The sequence below is a fragment of the Mus musculus genome, chromosome 2 (assembly GCF_000001635.26).
Source record: "Mus musculus strain C57BL/6J chromosome 2, GRCm38.p6 C57BL/6J".
Lineage (NCBI taxonomy): Eukaryota > Metazoa > Chordata > Mammalia > Rodentia > Muridae > Mus > Mus musculus.
In genome coordinates, this window is record NC_000068.7 from 59,868,235 (window position 1) to 59,894,158 (window position 25,924).

Below are 25,924 nucleotides of genomic sequence, written 5' to 3' on the forward strand. Positions count from 1 at the left end.
CACACAATACAAGAAAGAGTGACAGACAACAGAGCTCTGAGAAGAACTGGAAACAAGACACAGCCAGGGCAGCGCTTCTCCTGTGGTGTGGAAGGAAGGGAGCTACCAGGCCCTAGAGTAATCATCATGGACATCACAAGTCCCCATGTCCTGCAGAGCATGTTCCTTGCAGAGTGCTCAGCACATGAGACAGCCACACCCGTGTTTAACCTCACATGACTGCTCTGCCCATTAGCCTGTTCCTCAGCCAGGAGAAGAAGCTCAACTCTGAGCTCTCCTTTATAAGTCCCGGGTCAACAAAGAATTTGCTCTTTCTGTTTTTTTGAGCAAGGCTCACTCTGTAACCCTAGGCTTTAAACTCATAATCCTCCTGTTGCAGCTTCCTCCGTAATAGAATTACAATCACAGTGCCCATGGCTCCGGTATATAGATATAGATAGATATAGATAGATATATTTTACATTCATCTTTTGATATGAACAAGACCCCATCTAAAACAGTGGCAAATACGATTGCTTGGTTGATTGTGTGGCAAGAACGGGAAGACCTGGGGAAAAGATTCAACAATGTCGGCCAGGTGTTTTAAGCACAAGTTAAGAGCACATCCATCTTGACATTAGTCTGAGTTGCTCTAAGTCTTGAGTGTGCGTTAGACTGCCATAGCCTTGGAGAGATTTTAGGCTTAATGTGCATGAGCCCTAAGTTCAGACCCAGCATCACCTAAAGAAAGAAAACCCAGCGGCGACGTGTGCTTACACACACACAGAGAATACATATAGTGAAATTATATGTGATTTAAAAGGAAAATATTTGGTTATAGTGACAAAAGCAAACTAAAGTAAGAACTTTGTTTTCTCTATATTAAAAATCTTCCAGAGGACTTTTACCTACAAAATCATTACGTGTAGAATCTATTTGTATAACATATGACACTGTTTCCATTCTACTAGAAAATATGTTTATCTGATGCACTGTATATAAGTCAAACTGTACATTTGTGTTGTTTACAACACAAGTAAACATTGTTATTTATTCAGAATTATATTTGTACTATATTTTCAAAAGGGTATTTCTATTGTTGAATTTTGTCAGCTATTATATTTTTTAGTTCATAATTACTGTATCGTTTTTATGTCATTAAATCAAAGTGACTCTTCATGAGTTCCATCCTGCGTGGCTGGTGAGAGCCAGCCCTCCATTCCAGCCACACCCACTGCCTCTCTAGGGCCTCAGAAGCTCAAGCTTCTAGCCCAGTGGTCCTCAGCCTTCCCAATGCTGAGACCCGTTAAGACAGTGCCTCATGTTGCGGTGACCCGCAACCATACAATTATTTTTGTTGCTACTTCGTAGCTGTAATTTTGCTACTGGTATGAATTGTGATGTATCTGATAACAGAATATCTAATATGTCACTCCAATGACATGGAGTAGTATGACTCGTGCAAGGTATGACCCCCCAAAACTGGCCCCCTGTGATCTAACTCAGGCTCCCTGTTTCTCTAACTGCCTCCCAGAAGTCTTGTCACAGTATAAATCCATGTATCCCTCCACTAGGCCAGAGCACTTAGGGGCTGTCTCTGAGAACCTAGGGGCGTGGCTTATGACCCTCCTGGGTCTCTGCTCTGCAGTTCCCTCCTTCCTACTGCTGTTTTTATTTAAAGATACAGATTTATAGCTGGGTGGTGGTGGTGCACGCCTTTAATCCCAGCACTTGAGAGGCAGAGGCAGGCGGATTTCTGAGTTCGAGGCCAGCCTGGTCTACAGAGTGAGGTCCAGGCAGCCAGGGCTGCACAGAGAGACCCTGTCTGGAACCCCTCCCCCCCAGGACAGCCAGGGCTGCACAGAGAGACCCTGTCTGGAACCCCTCCCCCCCCAGGACAGCCAGGGCTGCACAGAGAAACCCTGTCTGGAACCCCTCCCCCCCAGGACAGCCAGGGCTGCACAGAGAGACCCTGTCTGGAACCCCTCCCCCCCAGGACAGCCAGGGCTGCACAGAGAGACCCTGTCTGGAACCCCTCCCCCCCCAGGCAGCCAGGGCTACACAGAGAAACCCTGTCTGGAACCCCTCCCCCCCCATAAAAGAAGACACAGATTTATTATCTATTTACTTATTTACTTGTGTGCTTATTATGTGTACATGTCTGTGTCTGTGTGTATGCACCACATGTGTACATCCAAATATTTGAATTTGGCCACATGGACAAGAGAGAAAGGAGACAAATACAGTAAATCCAATTTTGCTGTTACAGAATCTGTAAAAGTACAGAGCGGGCGATAATAAGTCTAGAATATAGAGAATCATGCACCATTTCATTTCAAAACAGTAAGTATTACAAACAGAGGCAAACGGATGAATTTTCTCAGAAAGCTTTTCTGGCCATAGTGCATACTAAATTTCAAGAATGGTTAGGCACTGAAGCAAGGCTCCTCCCACTCTCCAATGAGTCAATCGTGAGTTAGCTCAGCAGTAGTGCAATGCCTGGCATGGGCAAGGTGCTGAGTCTGATTCCTAACAGTGCCAAAAGATGACAGAGGCGATTGGGGTGGGGGGGGCAGAGCGATGACACAGTGCTGCTGCAGAGGACCTGAGTTCAGCACCAGAGCCCTCACCAGTACCAGGGTCACCTGCCACCGCTGGCATCCTTGGTACCTGCACTCACACACACACACCCTGGTATGGTCGCACACTCATGCCCATAAGTATACACGATAAAATAAATCTTAAAAGTTAATGTCAAAGGAGGACGAAGCCTGTCTTATGGAAGTGTCTAGGAATTTTTTTTTAAATCTAAACAACAAAGGGATCATATCTTTTGTTTTCATCTGAAAACAGGCTAGGTTGTCAAACTATAATAAAAATTTTATGAAGAAAAAAAAAGATTATAAAGTAACTGAGGCAATCGTGTGTGTTCAAATGAAGCTGCATAACATTTGAAAGCAATGTTCCAACTGAGACTAGGAATCACAAAACTTGTCAAAAGAGCCTTAAAAAAAAAAGCTGATGAGAAACTTCAAAACTGAAGTTTAAGCAAAATTGTAAGTCGGGAGACTGTTGAATGTAGTACAGTAGGGGCTGGAGAGATGGTTCAGCAGCTAACAGCACTAGCTGGTCTTCCTCAGGACTTGAGTTCTAGTCTTAGCACCCACAACTACTCATAACTCCAACTCCAGGGCATTTGACGTATGCACGTGGGACACATACAAAAACATTTGTATGCATAAAATTAATTATTGTATACATAAAATTAACTAAGTCGGCCAGTGGTGGCGCACACCTTTAATCCCAGCACTCGGGAGGCAGAGGCAGGCGGATTTCTGAGTTCGAGGCCAGCCTGGTCTACAAAATGAGTTCCAGGACAACCAGGGCTACACAGAGAAACCATCTCAAAAAAACCAAAAAAATTAAAAATTAAAAATTAACTAATTAATTAATTAAAAAACTTTAAGTAGCACAGTAGTTGAAGAAAGCATTAGTGAAAGAGAAATCAAGAATGAAATATAAAAAGATAGAACTGGGCTGGAGAGATGGCTGGGTGGTTAAGGGTATTGGCTAAGCTAGCAAAGGACCTGGTTTGATTCCCAGCACCCACAGGGTGACTCGAAACCATTTGTAAGTCCAGTCCCAGGAGATCTGACACCCTCTTCCAGCTTCCATGGGCATCAGGCACACACGTATCACACAGACTAAGCACTCATACACATAAAAAAATAAATAAAAAATTAAAATATAAAAACGGCTAAAAGACATAACAGAGTGCGAAGGTACAGTTTGCACTTAACTGGCATCTTAGAGAGAGGGAGGGAGGGACAAAGGCAACAGCAGAGGAGATAAGAATCGCTAAAACTTGATGGAACATTATTCCACAGATTTAGGAAAAGGATTCCTAGCATTGCTGGCCACCGTGGTCCACACCATGCAATCTCTGCAGTCAGGAGATGCAGATAAGTGATCACCAAGAGTTTAGGATCAACCTGGTCTGCAGAGCAAGTTCCATCCAACCAGTGCATAGTGGTCTGGCCAGATGGCTCAGTGGGTAAAGGTGCCTGTGGCTCAGCCCGAGGACTTGCGGTCAATCCCTGGTACCCATGAGGAAAAAGGAGAGAAGCCACTCTTCCAGATGCTCTCTGCTTTTCACCCGGAGAGCATGCTGCCCCGCTGCCCCGCTGCCCTGCTGCCCCGCTGCCCAGCTCATTGGTCTAAACAAAAACTCCTAGTGAGGTAAAACTAAGCCCACATGTAGATATGCTAAAGTGAGTGTAGGGAACACCACATACTAAAAGTTTTAGGACCATCTAGAAGGGAAAACATGACTCATATCCCAAGCAATGAGACCGAAAGGTAACTTTCTCTACAGCAACAGACCATTTAAATATGCCCCAGCCCGTCTGCTGCAAGCAAGGCTGGTTTACCTTGGAAATAGGTGTGATTTACCTGTGGTCATCTTACAAGAAGCACAGGGAGAAAATGTGTTGCTAAAATACATCACAACAAGCTGGCTGCTGGTGGTGGTGCACACCTTTGATCCCAGCTCTCACCAGGCAGAGGCTGGTGGATCTGAGTTTGAGGCCAGCCTGGTCTACAGAATGAGTTCCAGGTCAGCCAGGGCTACACACAGAAACCCTATCTTGAAAAACCATTAAGTTAAAAAAAAAAATCAAAATGAATTTCTACCATTATTGTTTGGGGGAGTGGATACAAGCTAACCATGCTAAAGTAGCACTATACCTCTCAATGGGTAGCATTTAGAAGACCCAAATATGAAGTATAGGAAAGGATAAGAAACAGTGGGCTTGTGGAATGGCTCAGCAGGAAAAGGTGATTGCCACCACGCTTGATGATCTGAGCCCCGGCCTAGAACTCATAGAGCGGAAGGAGAGGAAAAATCCCTACAAGTTGTGCTCTGACCTCCGCATACACACTATGGCACCGACAACAGAGAAGGTCTCTAGGAGCACTAAGGCGTTAATTATAGATAGCTTACCCCGATGCAAGCATCTTTCCATCATGTGAAAAAGCACAGGCCAGAACAGGGGCGCAGTGCCCACTTAGTGTGCTTTTATATTTTAATTCAAAGCCTGTAATTAACAAGGTGAGAGAAATTAGCAAGCTGATTATGCCTACAGTTTAAGTCAATACTATTTCATTAATACACTTAATAATGTGAGTAACACAAAAATAAAAGCATAAAACTCTTCATGCAGCTTTGATATCCATTCAGATAAGCAGATAATAATAAAATATAGTTTTTTGAGAAAATTTTTAAAAATTCAGTAAAAGCTGGGTATGTAGCCCTATGTTCAACACAAACATGCTCCTACAATAATTTTTTTCTTATAACCCATTAAATCCCATCAGCGCTGCCAATGACAGCTTATTTTAAATGATATACTCTGAAAAACTAGGTTGAAACAATTTTATAATAACCAACATTTTTAAACATGTGAAGTGTGTGCAATTTATCTGCCAGATAAGTTAAAGATGGGCTGGCCAACTGCCTAAAAGCCTTAAAAATACCGCATGCTTATATTTTGTAAAACCTGACACTACCAAACATTTTGTCTTCTGTACATAAGTCACTTGTAATTTACACATTCTACAAATCCACAATATCTATAGAACTCTTAGAAAGTACAACTATAGCTGGGCAGTGGTGGAACTCAGCTACGTCACTGCTGACTGTGGAAATCGTACACAGAAGGGTTTATATGCGGGTCCAGGACCCGGCTTATCTGTGCCCTGTGATACCATCAAGCAGAGTAAGGTGCAGAAACATGCTGTCTAAGGAGGCTTTCTCTGCACATGTAAAAAACAGGCTGAAGCTGGGACTGACCTGCTTATCTTCCTGCTTTCATCTCCCAAATATTCAGAGTTTAAGTATGTGCCACAACATCCAACTAAATAAAACATTCTTAAAATATCCAGAGTATCTTAAGTTAAAGAGAATTTTTTAAAAAGGTAAGAATCTTATGTAGGTCACAGGTAATTTTAGATGGTTAAAACCTACCTAAGACACGGGTAATAGTAACAGCCCAGAGTTTGATTTCACAGTCTTGACCACATGACGCCAACTGGTAAGACTGGAGGCCTTCTCCGCCTAAAAACAGCAAAGCAGAAAAACACAAATAAGTACCAAGAATTGATAAAACATTTAAACCAAGAAGTTTTCATCATATTGCGGTCTGTTAATGTGACTCACTTGTGGCATGTAAACCAGGAATGTTTGTTAGCTAACACTAGTAAAATGATTACAGAATTTCTTATGTATTACATAGTTTTATAACTTTAGTCTAAAACTGATTTCTTTAAAAAGTCCTTTTAGGCTCAAAGTTCTGTTAACATATTATTATTATATATTACAATATTTATTAAATATAATAATATTATCAAATAAGCCAGCATTTAGCCATGAAAGCAGAATATCTTCCAACTGAATTTTAGAAGTTATAAGGCTGTCATTAATGCAAAAAAGAAACTAGAAAATTCAGCTACTTTAAGAATGGTAAATGGTTAATCACACCCAATGTAATTGCCCTTTGAAGTACCAATTCTTAAAAGCCTTCTGTAACGCACACAGAATAATAATAATTGATTTTCCATTTGATTTGACCAAGAGGAAAACTTGAATTACATAAATGTAAAGTCCTATCAATCCAGCTGATCTGCTGGAAAATATTACACAGTTTAGCAAAATTAACCAAATCAAGTTGGCATCTCAGAAGTCGGTGGAAGCTCTTCCACAGCTGCTGCCTGACAGCACAGTCGCCATTTTACACGGTGGCTTCACATGCACGCACACCCTCCTGGAGGTACAGGGTCGTCCCACCCGGAGGTGCTTGCTCTCCTGGCTTACGTCACTGCAGACCCTTTGGCAAAAGTGAAAAGTTCCTTGCCTAGTTAGTGTGTCTCTTTGCAATGTTCTTTTTCAACAAGTGCATGCCTTAAAGATGTGGAGAAGGTACCACAAAATTGGGTGAAATGGTTCCTGTCTGTTATAAGCCATCCTGGGAATAAATAGCACAAAACAATCATCAAAAATGTTTAGCTCAATCAGGCAGAGACTTTAATGGAAGAATGGGTTCGTTAAAATAAAACCTATTAAACATAAATAAAATGTTAAAAGGTTAAAAAAGAAAAGATTTCATCTAATCAAGCAATCTTGACTGGCAAGCTCTAGTGTCCACTAGGTAAAGGGCTCAGAGGGAGATAGCTTGAAAAACAAATTCAATACAAGAGATGGAAAAACTGCGTGGCGAGACAGTGTAAAGCCGGGACTGAGTTTCCCCACTCCAATCAGGGTTAGGTTCGACATGCTAGACGGATACTGATGTATTGTGTTTGGGATTTGAAATTTGACCTTCATTCTACTTGAATCACTGAGGGCTCTGGAATAAGGGGACTGTGGAAGCCACTCTGTCTTCTTGCTGTGCCAGGGCTGCCTCTAGCATCACAGCTAGCAGCATGAGGGGACTGAACCCTATGATACACATACCAGATTTGAAAGGCTTCCTATGGGTGAGGGGGGGGTTAGTTAATTTGTAACTATTATCATTCAACTGACATCCACCAGGGTAAGTAATTTACTCTTGTGGCTCCTCTGTTGCTACAGATACCTCAGATCTGATGACAAGACTAGAGAGGGCAGAGGCAGAGTCTCTCCTCTAACAAAGGCAGTGAAAATGAACAAGCCTAACCGCCCTATCCAATGTCTCTACTGAAAACCAAGAGTTTAATCAGGAATTCTTGTCGCATCTTTAAAGAAAGAATGAGTTATGTTGTCAAACATCTTAGTCTTTAGAAGATTAAATTAGTAAAGGTGAAATGTTACTTCTATTTCCAATGTGTTGAGTGTACATGTTCACGCGTGCACATGCACACAGGAGCCAGAGGTCGGTATTAGGTGGCTTCCCACAGATGGTGAGAAAAGCTCTATCAGTCACAGTCTGGACCCTGCTCATCTGGCTAGGCTCGTGTGCAGGCCCCAGGGTCCCCCTGACTCAGCTTCGCCAGTGCTGGGATTACAGGATTACAGGTGCGCACACGCCACTGCTGGATTACTTGGTGGTGCTGGAGAACGTATGCCTCCTGGCTTGCACAGCAAGTTGCTTAGCAACTTTAGAGCCCCATCCCTTCCCGAATTTATAAACTTCCCGTTTCTACCTCAATTTTAATTTTTGAAAAAGACAGTAAAAGCAACAGTGCGACCAAGCCTACTGTGAAGAGCCGAATTGTCCTGCACAGACTTGAAAAGAGACAAACTTTTCATGTTAGAGCTCTTCACGATTCACGCTGATCTACAAAGAGAAGAGGCAGAAGGATGATTCTGAAACAGAATGGAGAGGCCCTCGGTACTAACAATGACGTGGAAACTCAAAGGACCAAGTCACAGGAATTACAGACAGGGAGCCCGCGCTTAGAAGAGTGAGCCAACCAACCAGAGAGAGGCTGTGAGGAAAAGCTGCAGCAGGTGATCCCGAGATCGTGCGCCTTCTCGCTGTGTAGACACCTCATTCTGTCATCCCACACTGTCAAGTCCCCGCCCGAGGAGCCAGTGACAAAGAGGCCTCCATCGGGAGAAAACGCACAGGCCACCAATGAGCTATCCTTGACACTACCACACCTGAAACAGAACAGAAAAGGAGGGCGTGAGGGTCAGAGGCTCTGACTTTCTATTACAGTCCCTTAGAAGTGACAGAACCAGGGTGCCTACACAAGAAAGCATCAGACGCTACTCACTGACACACTCTCTACAGGGTACAGCAAGGTCTTAAACACAGTAGCTGATACCCATGAGCCTAGACCTGGGCTACAATCTCGTATCTTTGTATTTTCATAGCAAGTCTATGAGCACATTAAAACCTCAAAGCTTAAAAAAGCAAAAAACAACCAAGCCTAGCAATGGCTTTATTTAAAGATTTATTTATTTATTTATTTATTTATTATATATAAGTACATTGTCACTGTCTTGAGACACACCAGAAGAGGGTATTGGATCCCATTACAGATGGTTGTGAGCCACCATGTGGTTGCTGGGATTTGAACTCAGGACCTCTGGAAGAGCAGTCAGTGCTCTTAACTGCTGAGCCATCTCTCCAACCCACAGTGGCCTTATTTAAAATATTCAGAATGATTTCTTACTGAAAAGACATGCTATTAAAATAAAAACCACATTGAATTTCTGTATTCAAATCAGATAATACTAAGACTCTGCGCCTCAGCATCAAACAAGTTCATTATGAACAAAACCCACATGTGTACCACAGTTCTCCTGGGAGCACAGTTCCAAGTGCTGTCCTGGCAACACTGTTCCTCAGATAAGAAAACAAACTGGTGAGCCCTGGGCAATTAGAGCGCTGTTAATCACATGCAGGAAGGAACCTGGGCCACAGAGGTGGAAATCACTCCTCACCAGTGGCAAGCCCTCCTTAGCCAGGCACCCATCCTTTCTGCGCTGTCTGGTTATGCTAGGTTAACCCTTGAACACCGCTTAAAAGCATCACTTTCTTCAGCTCTGAGACCACAGAGGAGCAGCAGTTGTTGCCCAGCTGGGACACCTGCTCTACAGACACCAGGCAGGGAGAACATGAGATGATTTCAACTGTTCGCATAAAGAAGGTTACGGTTTCTAGAGTACTTAATAATTTCAACGAATGCATCAACTATGTCTATTTTACCACAATGAAAAATAAAATTTGCCGGGCAGTGGCGGCGCATGCCTTTAATCCCAGCACTTGGGAGGCAGAGGCAGGCGGATTTCTGAGTTCGAGGCCAGCCTGCTCTACAGAGTGAGTTCCAGGACAGCTAGGGCTATACAGAGAAAAACAAAAACAAACAAACAAAGAAAAATAAAATTTAATCTTAACGGGATTCAAGCCAGGCAGGGTTTAAGCAGCCATACCTATATAGTTTGTATGTCTGTGCATTCCACAAAGCAATGGATCCATCGGCAGCCCCTGACGCTAGGTAGGCAGAGTCTGGGGAAAAGCAACAGACGCGCACAGGGCTGCCACCCGGCTGCTCCAACACGGTCAGGGTGTGTCCGCTGTGCGAGCTCCACAGCACCGTGGTCCCGTCTGTCGAGCACGATGCTAAAACGTGTCCTGAGGGTGAGAAACAGCAGCAGTGGACAGCATAGGTGTGGAACTTCAGCGGGGAGTACGGCAGTTCAGCAAAGTCACTTAGGGAGTACAGGCGGATGGTCTTGTCCAAGGAGCAGGTGGCCAGGAGGGCAGCCGAGAAGGCGCAGCAGCTGACGTCATCACCGTGATCAGCCAGCGTGTGAATCAGCCTCACCATGTTCCTCACACAAAGTAAACAGCCTGTGAGTTTTTAAACCAGTCAAAGTCACATGTCACCCTAGAAATCAGGGAAATCCAAGTCTGAGAAAAAGAATCTACCCCACAAAAGTCCCGTTTTTAAGGACAATTCATTACCTGGGATAATTTGGAGGTAATGATTAAACAAAAAACCCGGAGCCTAAAAACCAGCTTTACCTCAGACCTATTAAAGTCAACTCAAAAACGTTACCACTTTTAACTGTATCAGATGATCCCTCCACCAGAGAGCCAAGCTATTTGCTTCGAAATATGATTTACTGATAGAGGGAAAACCCCAAAGTCTCCTTCAAAATGTAGCTGTATTGAAAGCTGCCTTGTCATGGTCTGCACAAAGACACAAAAGATTTGAGGCTTGGAAACCAAATGCTAATGGAACAAAGTTGTCCAGACCACACACAATCCAGAGACACATTTTAAAAACCTAAAATCCAAATTCCTTTCGATAGCTCATAAAAACATACGGTCTGATCCCTTTTTGTAAATTTCAGCAATGTTTACTGATTTCATTTACAAATCTTTGGTGTTCCTGGTGTTTATTCTAAGGTAATTTTTTAGACTCAGTTTGTAATAATTACAGGTTTCATCAAGACATTTTCATTCAGTTTGTCTTTTTAAAAATTCTCCTTCCTGATCTCTGGATCCGTTCCTTCTGGAAATAACACCTTCTGCCTTCATGTTATGTGATGTGATATATATATATATATGTGATGTGATATATATATACACACACACATATATATATATACACATATATATACATATATATATGTATATATATGTAATATGTGTAGTGTGTGTGTGTAGCATGTGAGTGTTTGCCTGTATGCATGTTTATATTCATGCATGCGGCATCTGCAGAGAGCCAAAGACGGCCCTGGAACTGGAGGTACAGGCAACTGAACTGCCATGTGGGTGCTGGGAATCAAACCCAGGTCCTCTGGAAGAGCAGCCAGTGCTCCTAGCCGTTCTCTCTGGCCTCACGCCACACACATTCTATTAGTTCCCTGCCATCCCCTGAGCTTTCTGCTCTTACTGAGTCCTTTCTAATTTCATGACCCACATATCCCCACCCCCGACACAATTATGAGAATTTTCAAATCCTCAGTTTTGTGTGTCTAGCTTGGAATATACGTGGAAGCCAGGACTCTGGACAAGGGCACTGGGAACAGGGAGTCTTTAAAGAGCAGAGTCTCAAGGGCTGCTCCATATACAGAGTACAGATGTTCGGGTACTGGGGCAGAAAGACTTAGTCTGGGAGGGTGAAAGAGATGAGGTGAAAGAGAGTGTGAACCAAAATGAAGGGTTCCAAGAGTCATGGAAACCCCGTTGAAAAATATAAAAGTTCTGAAGGTAGATAACTTACAAGACTAGCTAATACTGCCCTAGACACATGCCTGGTGGGACTTCACCTATTTGTGTTACGTTTCTGTTGTGGCGAAGACACTATGACCAGGAAAACTTATAAAAGACTTTATTGTGGCTGGTGACTCCAGGGGATCAGAATCTGTCATCTTGCTGGGGGATATGGCGGTAGGCAAGAAGACCACTGGAGCCACTGGAGCAGTCGATGAGCACTTCTATCTGATCACAGGCAGGAAGCAGAGAGAGCACTAACTGGAAATGACAAACCTCAAAGCCCAACAAGGCCTCCAACAAGGACACATCCCCTAATCCTTATCAAACAGTCCCACCAACTGGGGACCAAGCATTCAAACAGACGAACCTAAGAGAGCCATTCTTGTTCAAACCATTACACTTCCATGGGAATTGTTGGTCGGAGAAGCCCCAGAAGCTCGCCCCTCCCCTCAAACAGCACAGGCTCTTGCCAAGCCTTGGTTGTCCACCAGAACTAGATGACAAAGCTCTACTGCTGGAAGGTTCCACATCTCTTGGTTCCAAGATACAAAGAAATCAAGCTGCAAGCGACCTGGAAACCTCCTCCATGCTGGCTAGCTGTTAATGCCATTGGTGCTATGGAGGCTGATGGAGAAAAAAGACAAATCTTAACTAGCCGAAACTCTATGAACTATAATCACAACCTGGCAGGCAAGATGTAGCCACCATTGTAATAGTGGCACAACTCTTAGGGAGACAACCAATCCTTCTCTGACTGGATTTGTGGGCAGATGGGAATCAATGCCCAGTACTGAAAAACCTGTCTATCGCCTATGCCTAGAGAGGTCCTGGGGAAACTTATTACTGTTGTTCAGCTTAATTGACGAAGAGTCAAACTGTCCTTCTAAGTATCTGTGCTTATAAGCACAGCCAAATAAATGCTGCTCTCAGCCCCAGAGAGACCTCTCTTTGCCATCGATGGTGAATGCAGAGTCTCATGGAATGCAGTATAGATACTGAGGCTAAGGAAAGCTGAGGAATCAGCCTGAAATAAGATGTTTATAGCATCCCTTCTAAGGCTTAGGAACAACTGTAAGACAGGGAACCAAAAGACTTCAAAGGCAGCGGACAGAGGAAGTGCTCTGAAATCCCACTCATTAGATATAGCCACTGCAATCATACATGCCCAGCAACCTTGTTACTGTGCTGAGCTCGCACAAGGTTGGCGCTGTCAAGACAGGGATCAGGGAAGTGGCTCGTGAGGCACCGCTTCTTACTTCTGAACTATTGGCCAATGGTAGATTCTGGGAGAGGGGGGCATTGTGTTCAGGTATCCAAGGCTGACCAGCATTTGTGTGAGTCTGGCTTATTTCACTTAGCAGGGTCATTTCTAGTTCCAACATTTTCCCACAAATATCATGATTTCATTTTTCTTTGTGGCAAAGTAAAATTCTATTGTGTATATGTACCGATTTTAAAAATCCATTTGTATCAGTTTAAAAAAATCCAACTGGCAACAGTCATCTAGATCAGTTCCATTTCTTGTGGTATGCAGCCTTGTACCGCACACAGTGCATGTATCTCTGTGGTAGGACTTAGATCTTTGGCTACATAAGATGTTGTACAGGCAGGTCGAATGTCAGTCTTCTGAGAATGCTTCATACTGATTCCTGCAGCGGCAGCCCCTGTGTGCATTCCCACCGCCAGTGACCACAAAGAAGTAGGCACCCTGTCCATATTGCTTATCTCTGCAACCACAGCATGCAAGGCAGTGCTAGGTACCTAACGTGCTCAAATGAAACTCCGTTCCAAATATAGTTGAGTTTGCTTTTAAATGTTACATATGAAATCTAGCATGGAATGATTTAGAAAGTAAAGCTTCCAAAACAAAAATCTAACTGTGGAAAAACAGTATAATTAAAAATTAGTGCCGGGCATCCTGGCCTGAGCCTGTAACACCAACACTAGGGAGGCAGAGGCAGGACGAGGATCAGGGGTTCAAGATCACCTTCAGCTAAACAAGGAGGTAAAGCCTACCTAACTAGTCTCAGAAAACCAACAAACGAGTAACAATCGCGGCTGAAACCATCCCTAAGAAACAGACGTGACCTCGACTTGTAAAATGGATAATCTCTTGTCTTCATCTAGTTTACGGAAATCTCTACAAATAAATAAGTAAATGTTTTCATTTTCATCTTCTTCCCAAAGTTCAGCAGCCTTCCCTCCAGGTCTCTCATAGCCTCACAAAACAAAACAAGCAGAAACACTCCAACAGGTTCTCGGAAAACAAGCTCAGATGGAGCTTTCTGGAGCCGGTCCAAATCCCCGGAGTGCCAATGCAGCGAGAGACTTTCCGAACCGGCTCCCGCTCTCTCTCTCTCGGCGCACAAGAGGCCGGGCGAGCCAGCAGGCCAGTGGGGTGTGCGTGACCGCAGCCCACCCGGTGGCCCGGTCCTGCCCCCGCCCCAACGCCACCTGGCGTGCAGCCCACACTCACTTCCCTCGCACCCGGACTGAGAGTCCCGCCTCCGGGCGGCTCCTCCCCTGCGCGGCTCCGGGGTCGAGGTCACGCACCTCCGGGTTCTGAGGTCACCAAGTCTGCACTGCCCCGGGCTCGGCCCCGGGCTGGGCCCCGAGCTGGGCTGCTGGGCTGGGCTGCTCACTAGGCAGAGCCCGACTCACTGGGTCACGTGTTACCTAACTGAGGTGGGCGTGGCTGCGGCGCAGGGAGAGCCGCGCAAGCCCCACCCCGCGCCCATGCCCGCGCATGCGTGCCCGCGGCAGCTCCGGTAGGCCGGTTCCCTGTGGGCTTTGGCTGTGGTAATTTACCTGGAAGTTGGTTTTTTTTCTTGTTTGTTTTGGGTTTTGTTTTGCTTAATGGTCCAAATGGGACTATATCATACTGCCGAATGGTAGTTTAACTTTTTTGCTCACAGAAAAAAAAAAGTTAGATTAAGCTCCTTCGTACTTAGATCTCTATCCACACTTCTGAACCTCAACTAGAGCTAAATAGAAATGGAACTACTGGGTGTATGAGCCTAAAGAATTTTCAGACTTACGTTACATACCAAGTACCCAGTGGCTCTGGGTTGTTTGTACTTGGCATGGTTTGTACTCTGAATGATATATGTAGAGTGGTGCCTGTCTCTCCACATTCTTGCCAGACTTGAGTGTTATCTTTTTCTATCTCCATAGTGACTGGAGCCCTGGTGAATGTGTATTTTGTTTGATATGGGCATAGCCGTATCAAGGAGCCCAGTGCCTTAGAGCCATGGGACTGGAAAAGCCACCCCTCCTGTCTGACGTTCTAACGTTAACGGGGTGTGCAGAAATGTCCTCTCTAGCTTTGTCCTCCTGGATGTTTACCGCCTGAAGACTGGTCCCCCACAGAGACTGCTCCTAGTGATGAGCTAAGCCTGTCTCCTTGTTCAGCTGTATACTATAAACCCTGCCATCTTAATTCAGCTATATGTTGAACTGTAACCCCTCTCTGTGTCCAACTGTATGTATTAAACAGGCTGGGTTCCCAGGGTTCTGCAGCCTTTTCCATGAGAGAGCCCAGACCATGTCATCCCAGATTCTGTGGATGTGTGTCTGTCACGCCTTCTTTCCTTTGAGGCCCGTTGCAAGGATGCAGCACATCTCCATCAATTTGACTGGCTATTATCTTAGTAAAATCTGTGAAATCTATGAAAGAAACCTAGGTGATAGTTAATAGTGTCAATGTGTCCAGAGCTAGAATCACCATGGAAACAAAGTTCTGGACATGGCTGTGAGGGATTTTTTTGATTAGGCTAATGAGGTGGAAAGGTCCACCCTAACTGTGGTGGTACCATCCCACTCGGTGACTTGGGCTGAAGAAAAAGGAGCACCAGTGTTTATCTCTTTCTTGACTTGGATGCAATGTGACCAGTTTCCCCAGGCAGTGCTGCCCATGTTCCCTGTCACGATGCTCTTTATCCTCTGGAACTGTGAGCCAAAGTGAACCACCCTTTCCCCAAGTTGCTCTTGCTGTGTGTTTTATCACAGCAATTAGACAAGGGACTAGTAGACCCCGCCTACAAACACCAGTTGTTTGCTGCAGCACGTTCACCCCATGGGACAGGTAGTTTGGGAGAGGCAAGCCCTCTCTGGTAGCTTGTCTCTTGCTTAAAACCTTGGGATATGGAAGACTTTCTAAAATATGCCAAATAGGAATCATTTATAAAGAAAAGATTATAGAGTTAGGTCTCTGTTCCTCCCCAATTTGGACAGATGGACAGGTATTTCCTCTGTAGCACCACCTGAGTCCTTGAGACCAGATGGTAAAAGTCGGGGGAGGGGAGCATACGTAGTATATTTTTGGCTTCTGGTCTCTACATTGGCTTCAACAACATCAAAGTAGATATTGCCACCATCAATCTTCCATTGATTTAGCCACATGATCTCCATGTTCCAGCAATAGTCCACCTCCAGAAAGTTCCAAAGTACAGGTGGTGGTGCATGACAGAGCAGAGTCCCAGCTTCATGGACAGGAGTGAAAAAGAAACAGAAAGGGACTCTATCCCACTACCTGAATCACGGGTGTGTCCTCTACGATCTGATCTGAAGACCTCCCGCTGCCACCACCTTCCAAAAGTGCCAGGGGCTTAAGACCCAAGCTTTTAACACATAGACTTTTTCAGTACATTCCAGATCCAAACCATAGCAAGTGCTTCCCCTGGAACCCAAGTGGCATGTTAGGACTCCCTCAAGAATCATTTCCATTGGTAGGCTGTGAAAGGCCAAACAGTGCTGGGGTCACTCACCTAGCTCTGAGACCACATGGGGAGGCATGGAGGCCCCATCTGTCCATCCAGGCTGAGTTCCAGTAAAGAGTCAGGACCCAGGAGAAGACCTGCCACCTCTCACCTTTCTCTTATGGCAGGAGCCATGTGCTGGACCCTGTCCTCATGACAGTCTATTTCTTGTCTGTCCCAAGGTGCTAGGGGTGTGCGCTCACACAGCCTTAGGTGCAGTCTCCAATGCTAAACTCTTCATTGGTCTTCACTCTTGTAAGTTACTTGGAGAAATTTGCTGTCTTAGTGACTTTTTTATTGCTGTGTCAAAACACCATGACCAAGGCAACTTAGAAATGACATGTTTAACTGGGCTTCAGGCTTCAGATGCTTAGTCCATGATGTGGAGAAAGGGTTTGGTGACAGAAACAGCTAAGAGCTCACACCTTAAATCACAAACAGGAGGCAGAGAGCACTAACTCAAAATGGCACAAGGCTTTGGAATCCTCAAACCCAAGAGGACCCCCACCGACATTCCTCCTCCAGCAAACCCACACCTCCCAATGCTCCCCCAGTCAACTGAAGACTAAGCATTCAAATACAGGAGCCCACTGGGGCCATTCTCATTTAACCACATATGCTAACATAGTTTCTCTTTACGCCAAATGGGATAATTGAAACTTTAACCTCATAGTTACTGACTTAAAGAACTATTCCTCGATGCTTACCATACAGTTATAGTGGATAGCCAAGAGCAATGACAATCAACTTGTTCTTTTGGGGACTCTGTGGGGTCCCCGTGCAGTGACTCATAGGGAGGGACATCAAGCCTGGCATTGCAATGTCTGCTTACATCCAGGTCTTCTAGTAGCAGCAGTAACCATCCATGCAGTCTCTGTCTGAACTCCTTTTAAAAGCTATACTTGAAATCAGCTTACTAATTAGTGGGTTTCGCAAAGACTTTTCATACATCTTTAGTTTTGGTTAACCCACTCCCCTATGCCCTCTTCTTCCCCATCGTACACTCCCTCCTTAACCCTTTAACCCCCAGTATGCAGCCCTCTTCTTTCATATGAGTCATTCTTTTTTATTTACTTATCTTATTTACTTTTCTTATTTATTTACTTATCCCCTTTACAACCCAATACCAGCCCTTCCCCTCCTCCCAGGGCTCCCTCATGCACATCCTCCCCCCATTCCCCTTTGAGAAGGGGAAGCCCCTCTCTGGGTATCAAACTCCCCCATTACACACACACACACACACACACACACACACACACACACACACACCACACCAAATCACTGCTGGACTAGACATTTATGGGTCATTTTTTTCCCAAAGATTTATTTATTATTATACATAGGTACACTGTAGCTGACTTCAGAAGCACCAAAAGAGAGGATATCAGATCTCATTACACGTGGTTGTGAGCCACCATGTGGTTGCTGGGATTTGAACTCAGGACCTTTGGAAGAGCAGTCAGTGCTCTTACCCACTGAGCCATCTCGACAGCCCTTATGGGTCATTCTTAATTAACAGAGGTCAGTACTGAATTTTTTTTTCCCCCCAGAAAAGTCTGGTGTTTCAAAACAGTGTGTCAATTAAATCAACTCCAGATCCATTTGACATCCAGAGCTAATCACTTTCTCGCCTTATACCTACTCTAAACCATTACAGACACATTTATTCACGAGAGGTTCTACAATGACATTAAAGAATACAATTAAAACATTCCAGAAGCAAATCATATAATCAAAATTCACATGATTAGAATAAGAATACTGATGTCTTCCTGTTATGCAGATCACAGGGAAACATTAAAAGACACAACCCAACAATCTAAGGCTCCAAAGGAATGCATTCACTCCAACTCTCCTGCCCAAAGAAAACCATGCAATGTTTGTTTACCCGACACATGCAGATTGGTGGAGTCTTGCCCTGTGAAGGGTATGAAGTTAATGTCTCTAGTTGATGAAAGGCTATATCGCTTAAATGCTCGCTCACATAGGTGAGCGCTTCCTATTCATACAACATAGGAGAGGCGCCAAATGATTCTTCTTTTTGTCTGGGTCATCTCTGAATTTTTATGACCCATCTTTCCCATGACTTCCTAAGTTTGTTATTTTAATTAATTACTTAAAGTGTTTCAAGACAGGGTTTCTCTATAGCCAGGTAGCACTAGCTGTTTTGGAACTCACTCTGTAGACCAGGTTGGCCTCAAATTCAGAGATCAGCCTGCCTCTGCCTTTCAAGTGCTGGGATTAAAGGTGTGTGCCACCACCACCACCACCTGGCTGACTTCCTAATATTTTTAATTGATCATATCATTTAAATACCATGAAATTCACCATAAACTTACCCATACAAGGTTTGTTTTTAATATATTTACAGCTGAGTGTGGTGGCACATATGCCTTTAATCCCAGCACTCAGGAGGCAAAGGCAGGCGGATTTCTGAGTTCGAGGCCAGCCTAGTCTACAAAGTGAGTTCCAGGACAGCCAGGGCTATACAGAGAAACCCTGTCTCGAAAAACCAAATATATCATTACACTATCATTACAATATAATTCCCTAGATGTTACTAACTAATCCCTAAGCAATAATCTCTAGTCAAATACACCGATCCACTTGCTATTTTTGTAGCATTATTCTTTTTTGGGGGGGGGGTGTTTGAGACGGGGTTTCTCTGTATAGCAAATTAATTAACATAACAGCAAATTATGTCATTATATGTAGAGAGACTCATATAATGTGGCTTTTATGACTAGCTCTTTTGTTCAGAATAGTATTTCCAGTGCTCTTACATATATGTTTCTTCCTCCTCATTACCAAATGAAATTTCACAGTGTATGCCAGACAGCATTTCTAGCCATGTATCAGCTGGTAGTGTTTGGCTTGCTTCATATTCTTGACTCTTAATGCTGTTATGAGCACAAGCTTTTGAGTGATAATATTTTTAAATTTCTTGACTATACACCTAGGAGCAATATTTCTGGGTCAGACAGTAAAGGGAAGTTTCACATTGTGAAGAACTTTCAAACTGCTTTCCAAAATGGCTGTGCTGTCTTACAAAGCCACCAGCAGCGCATGAGAGTCCCTCACAGTCCCTACTGTCTGTCTCAGTTGTGACCGTCCTTAGTTCTGGAGTATGATCTCAGAAAGCCCAGTTTATCTGCCTTGTCCATATTTTATCCAGTAAGTGGTCCTGACTCCATGTTCAAAATCCTGTCTCAGAATTCCCAAGTGACCCTCTGACTGTCATGAGAGCACTCTCCTCTCAAGACTCGGTTCTTCTTTGTCTCTTAACTTCATTGTGAAGTATGAGAACAGTTGGCCAACTTCTATAAAAATGCCTGCTACGGAGGCTGGAGTGAGGGCTCAGCAGTTAAGAGCACTGACTGCTCTTCCAGAGGTCCTGAGTTTGATTCTCGGCAACCACATGGTGGCTCACAACCATCTGTAATGGGATCTGACACCCTCTTCTGGTGTGTCTGAGGGGAGTGACAGTGAACTCACATACATAAAATCAATAAATCTTTAAAAAAAATTTTTTTAATTCTATGTTTTGATATGGATTATGTGAAATATATAGACAAATTTAAGGATGTATTGTCATTATAACTTCAGATCTGTAAAAATGGCATTATTTTTTCCCATCAACTAAGGTTTTGTTTTGTTTTGTTTTGTTTCCCCTCCATCCCCACTTTTTTTTTTTTTTTTTTTTTTTTTTTGAGATAGGGTATGCTCAGGCTCTCCTAGAACTCTCTGTAGACCAGGCTGTCCTGAAACAACCTGCCTGCCTCTGCCTTCTGTGTTCTGGGAGCAAAGGCATATGCCACCATCACTCCAGAAATGTCTTACAGTTTTAACAGCACAAGTCATAGGTTACTCCTAACTCCCATCCACCCTCCGGTCCTTCCTGTGTCTCTCCTTCATCCTGCCTCTCCTGGGAATTAAACTTAGGGACTCCTCAGGGATGCCAGACAAAAGCTCTACTCTCATCCTCTTTCTACTTTTGATGTTGAGACAAGGTCCCACTAAGTTGCCAAGACTGACATTCTTGCAATCCTCCTGCCTCCACCTCCCAAACAACAGAGATGATAGGTCTGTGCTACCTCGCCTGGACGTTGTCACATTTATTATAAATATTTTATTCTTTTTGGTGGTACTATCAATGGAAATATTTTAAGTCTACTCACAGATTTTATTATTGTTAGAACAGAGAGGGAGGCGGACATGGCTCACCCGCTCAAGTGCCTGCAGTGTAAACCTGAGGCTGGATCCCCAGAAGCCACACACGGCAAGACAGGAAATGGAGACGGGAGGATCCCAAAGCTTGAGAGCCAGATAGCCTGCTGCACACAGCAGCAAGGGACCCTGTGTCAAACAAGGTGAGAGGGAAGGACCAACACCTATGGCTGTCCTCTGGCTCCTATGTGTATGGCACAGCTCACACACATCAATACATGCACATGAGAACACAGAAGCACAACTGAATTCTTTTCCTTTTTTTTTTTTTCTTTCTTTCTTTTTTTTTTTTTTTTTTTTTTTTTGGTTTTTCGAGATAGGGTTTCTCTGTGTAGCCCTGGCTGTCCTGGAACTCATTCTGTAGACCAGGCTGGCCTCGAACTCAGAAATCCACCTGCCTCTACCTCCAAGTGCTGGGATTAAAGGTGTGCGCCACCACGCCCGGCTGCACAACTGAATTCTTATCTTGACCTTTCCCCCTCTTGCAATAGATTCTTTTGTGGATTCCTTAGTGTCCTCTGTATCATAAGATCTTCCTCTGAAACAGAGAGGTTTAACTTCCCTCTTCCTAGTCTCCTGGCCCTCATTTCCTTTCCTTTTCCACCCCTGCTGGTTCCTCTACATGCTGTTGACTGGGGACCTTTCTTTCGTGATGGTATTCTGCTAACAGCAGAGTCTTCCACAGTTAAGTTTGAGAAAGATGTGGGTGTTTTCTTAGATATATTCATACAAACTTACCATGGCCCAAAAGTCCCTTGGGCCTTTTCTTAGTATCTCTGCATCTCTAACTGCATCATTCTCTCCAGAGCCTAGGGCAAAATACATTTTTTTTTTCTTCAAACTCAAGGCAATCCTCCTGCCTCAGCCTCTAGAATAATGAGATCACAGGTGCAAGCTACAACTTGCAAGCTAAGTAGAAAAATCTGGAGGAACAGGATGTGAAGCCCTCGCGCCCTTCCCCCAGCCTTGATTAGGCTAAAACAACGCCCCCGTGGATGGTTTTACAACATAGCTGGAGTCCCGGCATTTTCAGTTCCCTAATGGAGCTTTGAGAAGTTAACTGCCTGCAGAGCTTACTTCGAAACTCAATCCAGCTGAAACAAAGGATGAGTCTGTGGGTGTGCCCATATAAATGCAGAGCTAAAAATTAAACTTTGAGCCTTGATCAGAAACCTTTGTCTTGGCTTCATCCTTCTCTCGACCATCCATCTTTTTTCATTCCCAGTCTCTCTTTCAGGTACCCAGTTCTCTGTGGCTGCCAGACAGCTACACCCTAGTCTCTTAGGATATCCTAAGGTATGATGCAGTCCCAATAGTACCTACTATCTCAGTCACTTAAAACCAAACTGCATTTTCTGTTCATGCTACAAGTCCATTATGAGGTAGTAGGAAGTGCATTGATTGAAGCTGGTCAGAATAAGAGAGCAGAAGTCATGTGAACATGCTATAGGGACAATTAGATATTCACCAGCAGTGCAAACTTCACCAGCACGTGAATGAATGTAAGTAATAAAATACCCACAGAAAATACCAACACATGATGCTTGTATTTGAAACTCATAGACCAGAGCTAGTCTTTCCCATGGCTCTATTTACCTACTGGGACATGGAAAATACAATCCCATCCTGAACAGTGATAAAAGCTGGGTTATGGTTTCATGGCAATAATGGCACTGTTCTCCAGCTTTAAGAGGAATGTGGTCAACATTAGAGAGCAGAGAAAATCAATCTGGAGAACTTTCTGAAAGTCCTACTTTGTATTAACTTATTCATTTCAACTGCAGAATTAACTGCGAAGCTCTTTTTTTTACTTTTTAAGTTGGATATTTTCTTTATTTACATTTCAAATGTTATCCCCTTTCCTGGTCCCACCCCCACCCCCATGAACCCCCTAATATCATATCCCCTCCCCCTGCTTCTATGAGGGTGTTCCCCCACCTACCCACCCACCCACTCCCGCCTCCCTGCCCTCAAATTCTCCTATACTGGAGCATTGAACCTTCACAGGATCAAGGGCCTCTCCTCTCATTGATGGCCAACAAGGCCATCCTCTGCTACATATGTGGCTGGAGTCATGGGTCCCTCCATGTGTGCTCTTTGGTTGATGGCTTAGTCCTTGGGAGCTCTGGGGGTGGGGTGGGAGGGGACCTGGTTGGTTGATATGGTTCTCCCTATGGGGTTGCAATCCCCTCAGTTCCTTCAGTCCTTTCTCTAACTCCTCCATTGGGGACCCTGTTCTCAGTCTAATGTTTGGCTCAGAGCGTCCAAGTCTGTATATGTCAGGCTTTGGCACAGCCTCTCAGGAGACAGCTGTATCAGGCTCCTGTTAGCAAGCACTTCTTAGCATCCACAATAGTGTCTGCGTTGGGAAGCTCTTATTAGAACCCTTTGCTAACACTGCTGAGCTCCAAAAGCAGTATGACTGAAGAATTCATGAAATATCCAAGCTATCTATACAAATAAGAGCCAAACTTTTTAGCCAGGTATGGGGGTTCACACCTTCAATCCCAGCACTGGGGAGGCTGAGTCAGGAGGATTGCCAGGAGTTCTTGCAGGGCAACTTAGGTAACTGAGTGAGATCCTGTCTCACTCACACAGTGTTTGGATAGAGTTCATCTGCTCCCAGGGACATGTTGAAGAGGCTCGTGGCTATGATAAAGGGTTCTAATAAGAGCTTCCAAGTTAATTCAGTAGTTGAAATGAAAAGGTCAATACAAAGTGGGACAATAATAATAATAATAATAATAATAATACAAACAGCAGTAATAAATAATATCCAAACCTTTCTAAGCAAATGTTTTGGAAAGCCAACGAAGCTGAATTGAAATGATATGTAGAGACCCAGTCTTGACTCTGTTCTCAGGGTGTGCTCGAAGGCTGAGCTACTCCTCAACGGGAAGGCCTGCTAGGCAAAGATTCATTGGCATCTTTAATGTGGCAAATGCTATATTAATCATAAGTCTAAAAGTACGTGTGACACTCTAGTTGAGGACAGTACGCATCCTCACTTCATGCCCACCGAAACTCTGGAAAGACAAGTCCCACAAACTCGCAAGAATGTCTGCATATACCCCAAGAGCTTGTCCATGAACACATGACTCATAGTGAGCTCTGGAAAGATCCGTAATTGTACTCGGATGGCCCGACAGGATTTTAAAGAGGCAGCATTACAAAATGTAACCATCAAGAAAGCCAAGGTATTTCAGTTTCTCAGTAGCACAACAGTCTGAAGGGCAGGATGGGCTGTTAAATGTGCATTTTGTGGGAGTGCCCCGTTTCAGAAAGATCTGGCTATCTCACGGCCAAGAGCTGGCTCACCTGCCCTTGTCAGCATCTGGATGGAACACTTCTCAGCTTCATCACAGGCTTTTTGTGTTGACTTGGGTGCACAGATCGTCTTTCAGGTGAGTCATTCTCTTCCCAGGTATCCTGACATTGGAAACCCTGGCATTGCTCCCTGGTCACTGGTAAAGAATCCATCCCATTATGATCTAGTTGATAGGCTCCATTATGGGAGGTAGCAACCATGACTCTCCCAGACTTTGAAGCCCTGATAAAATAATTCCCAGAAGATTATTCACCTAGAAGAAAGTAGGTGATCCTGCAGAGCCTGTGCAGTTTGGCTAAGCAGCCACCTGTCCTTCTGGGTGGCTTCACAGCTCAGAATGGTAGTATCCACTTGGAGCTAGCGGACTGGGTGAATAAGCACACATGAAACACCTAGCCCAATGCTGTATACATGCTAACACTTTCTCTGTGTAACTTCAACAGATGTGCTAACTCTGAACCAAGATGCAAAGAAAATATGCTCTGAAAGTTCTCAGTATGTAATCATTTGGCCTTGAACCTGTAATCTGCCTATCTCAGCCAACCTCGTGGTGGGATTATATAGGCATGTGCGCGTGGCCATATTCCTGGCACCCTTATAATTTCGACGCCCGTCTGCTCAGCTGAACACTGCCATTGCTGTGTTCTCTTTGGAGTATCCTCGTTTACATGCAAGCAAGCATCTTCAAGTGGAAGCCTGGGTAAACAGAGGGCCAGCTTTCTTCTTTGCTCTTCAGAAATTATGCTGCTTGCAGCCAGATGAAAACACTTCCTTTGGTCCGACGGCACTGCTTACAGCCCGTTCCAGTTCTCTCCTCACGTACAGAGCAAAGTCTGCTCTCATTTTTTTTTTTTTTTAGATTTTTTTCCCCCCGAAATGTGTTCCTCTCTTACAAAGTCGCCATCTGGAGATCACTCCACAATGCTGTCAAGGCTCCCACAGTTTTTGCCACATTTTGGTGGACAAGGGAATTGAGATGTTTGAAATAATGAGGAAGATTAATTAAACGTGTCTGGGAGATGCTGTCTGCATGCACACAGCCCCAGCTGTGCTTGGCTGCATGTGCAGGCATGGATGCCTGAGGTCCACACCTGAACTCCTTACCCTGCACGCACCCAGGGGGAAAAGCCTCAGTGGTCAATAGAATCTCCAAAGGGGCAGCAGCTATCAACTCTGTCACCAGCTCCTCCTAGATTTAAACACTAATGACAAATACCAAATGTAAATACTAAAATACTTCTAGGACTTTCAAAGGAGGTCCTAACTGGATTCAGCCAGCTGTCACGTTAGGACTGTAACTTATAACTCTTAGGCCTATCACATCTCAGTCCTTACCATGATCTTGTTGCACATGTTCTTGGCAATGCCAGCCTCATCACCTAGCCACTGGCTGAAAACAGCCATCAGAAGTAGCACCCGTAGTTCTAAAGCCAGCTACAATTAGATTTTCTTACTACATGGGACAAAACCCGTGAGAAAACAAACCAGTACCAGAGCTGGGGGGGGGGGGGACAAAAAATCTGTGAAAATCACCTAAATACTAAGCATCAGTTCGAAGGCAAGACTGACATCCTCTTCTGCGGCTGGAAGGTGCGTACACAGGAGTGTTCATTGCCCACGGAGCAGTGTGGCAAGGCCGTGGGACGCATGCGCACATCCAACAGCTTGGGGCTTTTCTCATAGGAGGAATTCGTCTCTGAGACACTTTAACATAATTTACTGCAATGTAACAAATGACGTAAAAAGGTGAATGGGTTAAAGTAACAGACACTAGGGCTTCACCCAGTCGCCCAGACATTCAATCCCAAGGCCCAGCCTGGCCGGGACATCGTGTGCTCTGAATCAGCGTAAAGAGTGCAGCCCTTGGGCCTCATTAGAGAAGTTTCTTTTGCAGCAAGAGACATTGCAGAGCCACAGCGAGT

The 25,924-nt window shown here is 44.4% G+C and overlaps 1 protein-coding gene and 1 long non-coding RNA gene across 20 annotated transcripts in view; one reads left to right on the forward strand and one right to left on the reverse strand.

Moving 5' to 3' along the window:
- Wdsub1 (WD repeat, SAM and U-box domain containing 1) overlaps positions 1-14,386 on the reverse strand; it is a 30,257-nt gene extending 15,871 nt beyond the window's left edge. For 3 of the 19 annotated variants that reach the window (XR_003953723.1, XM_011239786.2, XM_006500224.3), the window contains exons 1-5: positions 14,167-14,381; positions 9,896-10,353; positions 8,433-8,617; positions 6,005-6,094; positions 4,982-5,075 (exon numbers count right to left, since the gene is read on the reverse strand). Coding sequence is in view for 18 of the 19 variants with exons in the window: in XM_011239786.2 (XP_011238088.1) it covers positions 4,982-5,075; positions 6,005-6,094; positions 8,433-8,617; positions 9,896-10,293 (767 nt within the window). In the remaining variant the exon portion in view is untranslated. Of the gene's footprint in view, positions 1-2,091; positions 4,077-4,981; positions 5,076-6,004; positions 6,095-8,432; positions 8,618-9,895; positions 10,354-14,166 lie in introns of those variants that run through there. The other 16 variants (NM_001379396.1, NM_001379402.1, NM_001379397.1 and 13 more) reach the window with 13 other exon arrangements.
- Positions 14,387-14,444: 58 nt separating this feature from the next.
- On the forward strand, positions 14,445-22,186 carry Gm52554. The gene is made up of 3 exons (XR_003954039.1): positions 14,445-14,458; positions 20,644-20,817; positions 21,522-22,186. It is a non-coding gene; the product is annotated as a predicted gene, 52554 (long non-coding RNA).
- Positions 22,187-25,924: the final 3,738 nt, after the last annotated feature.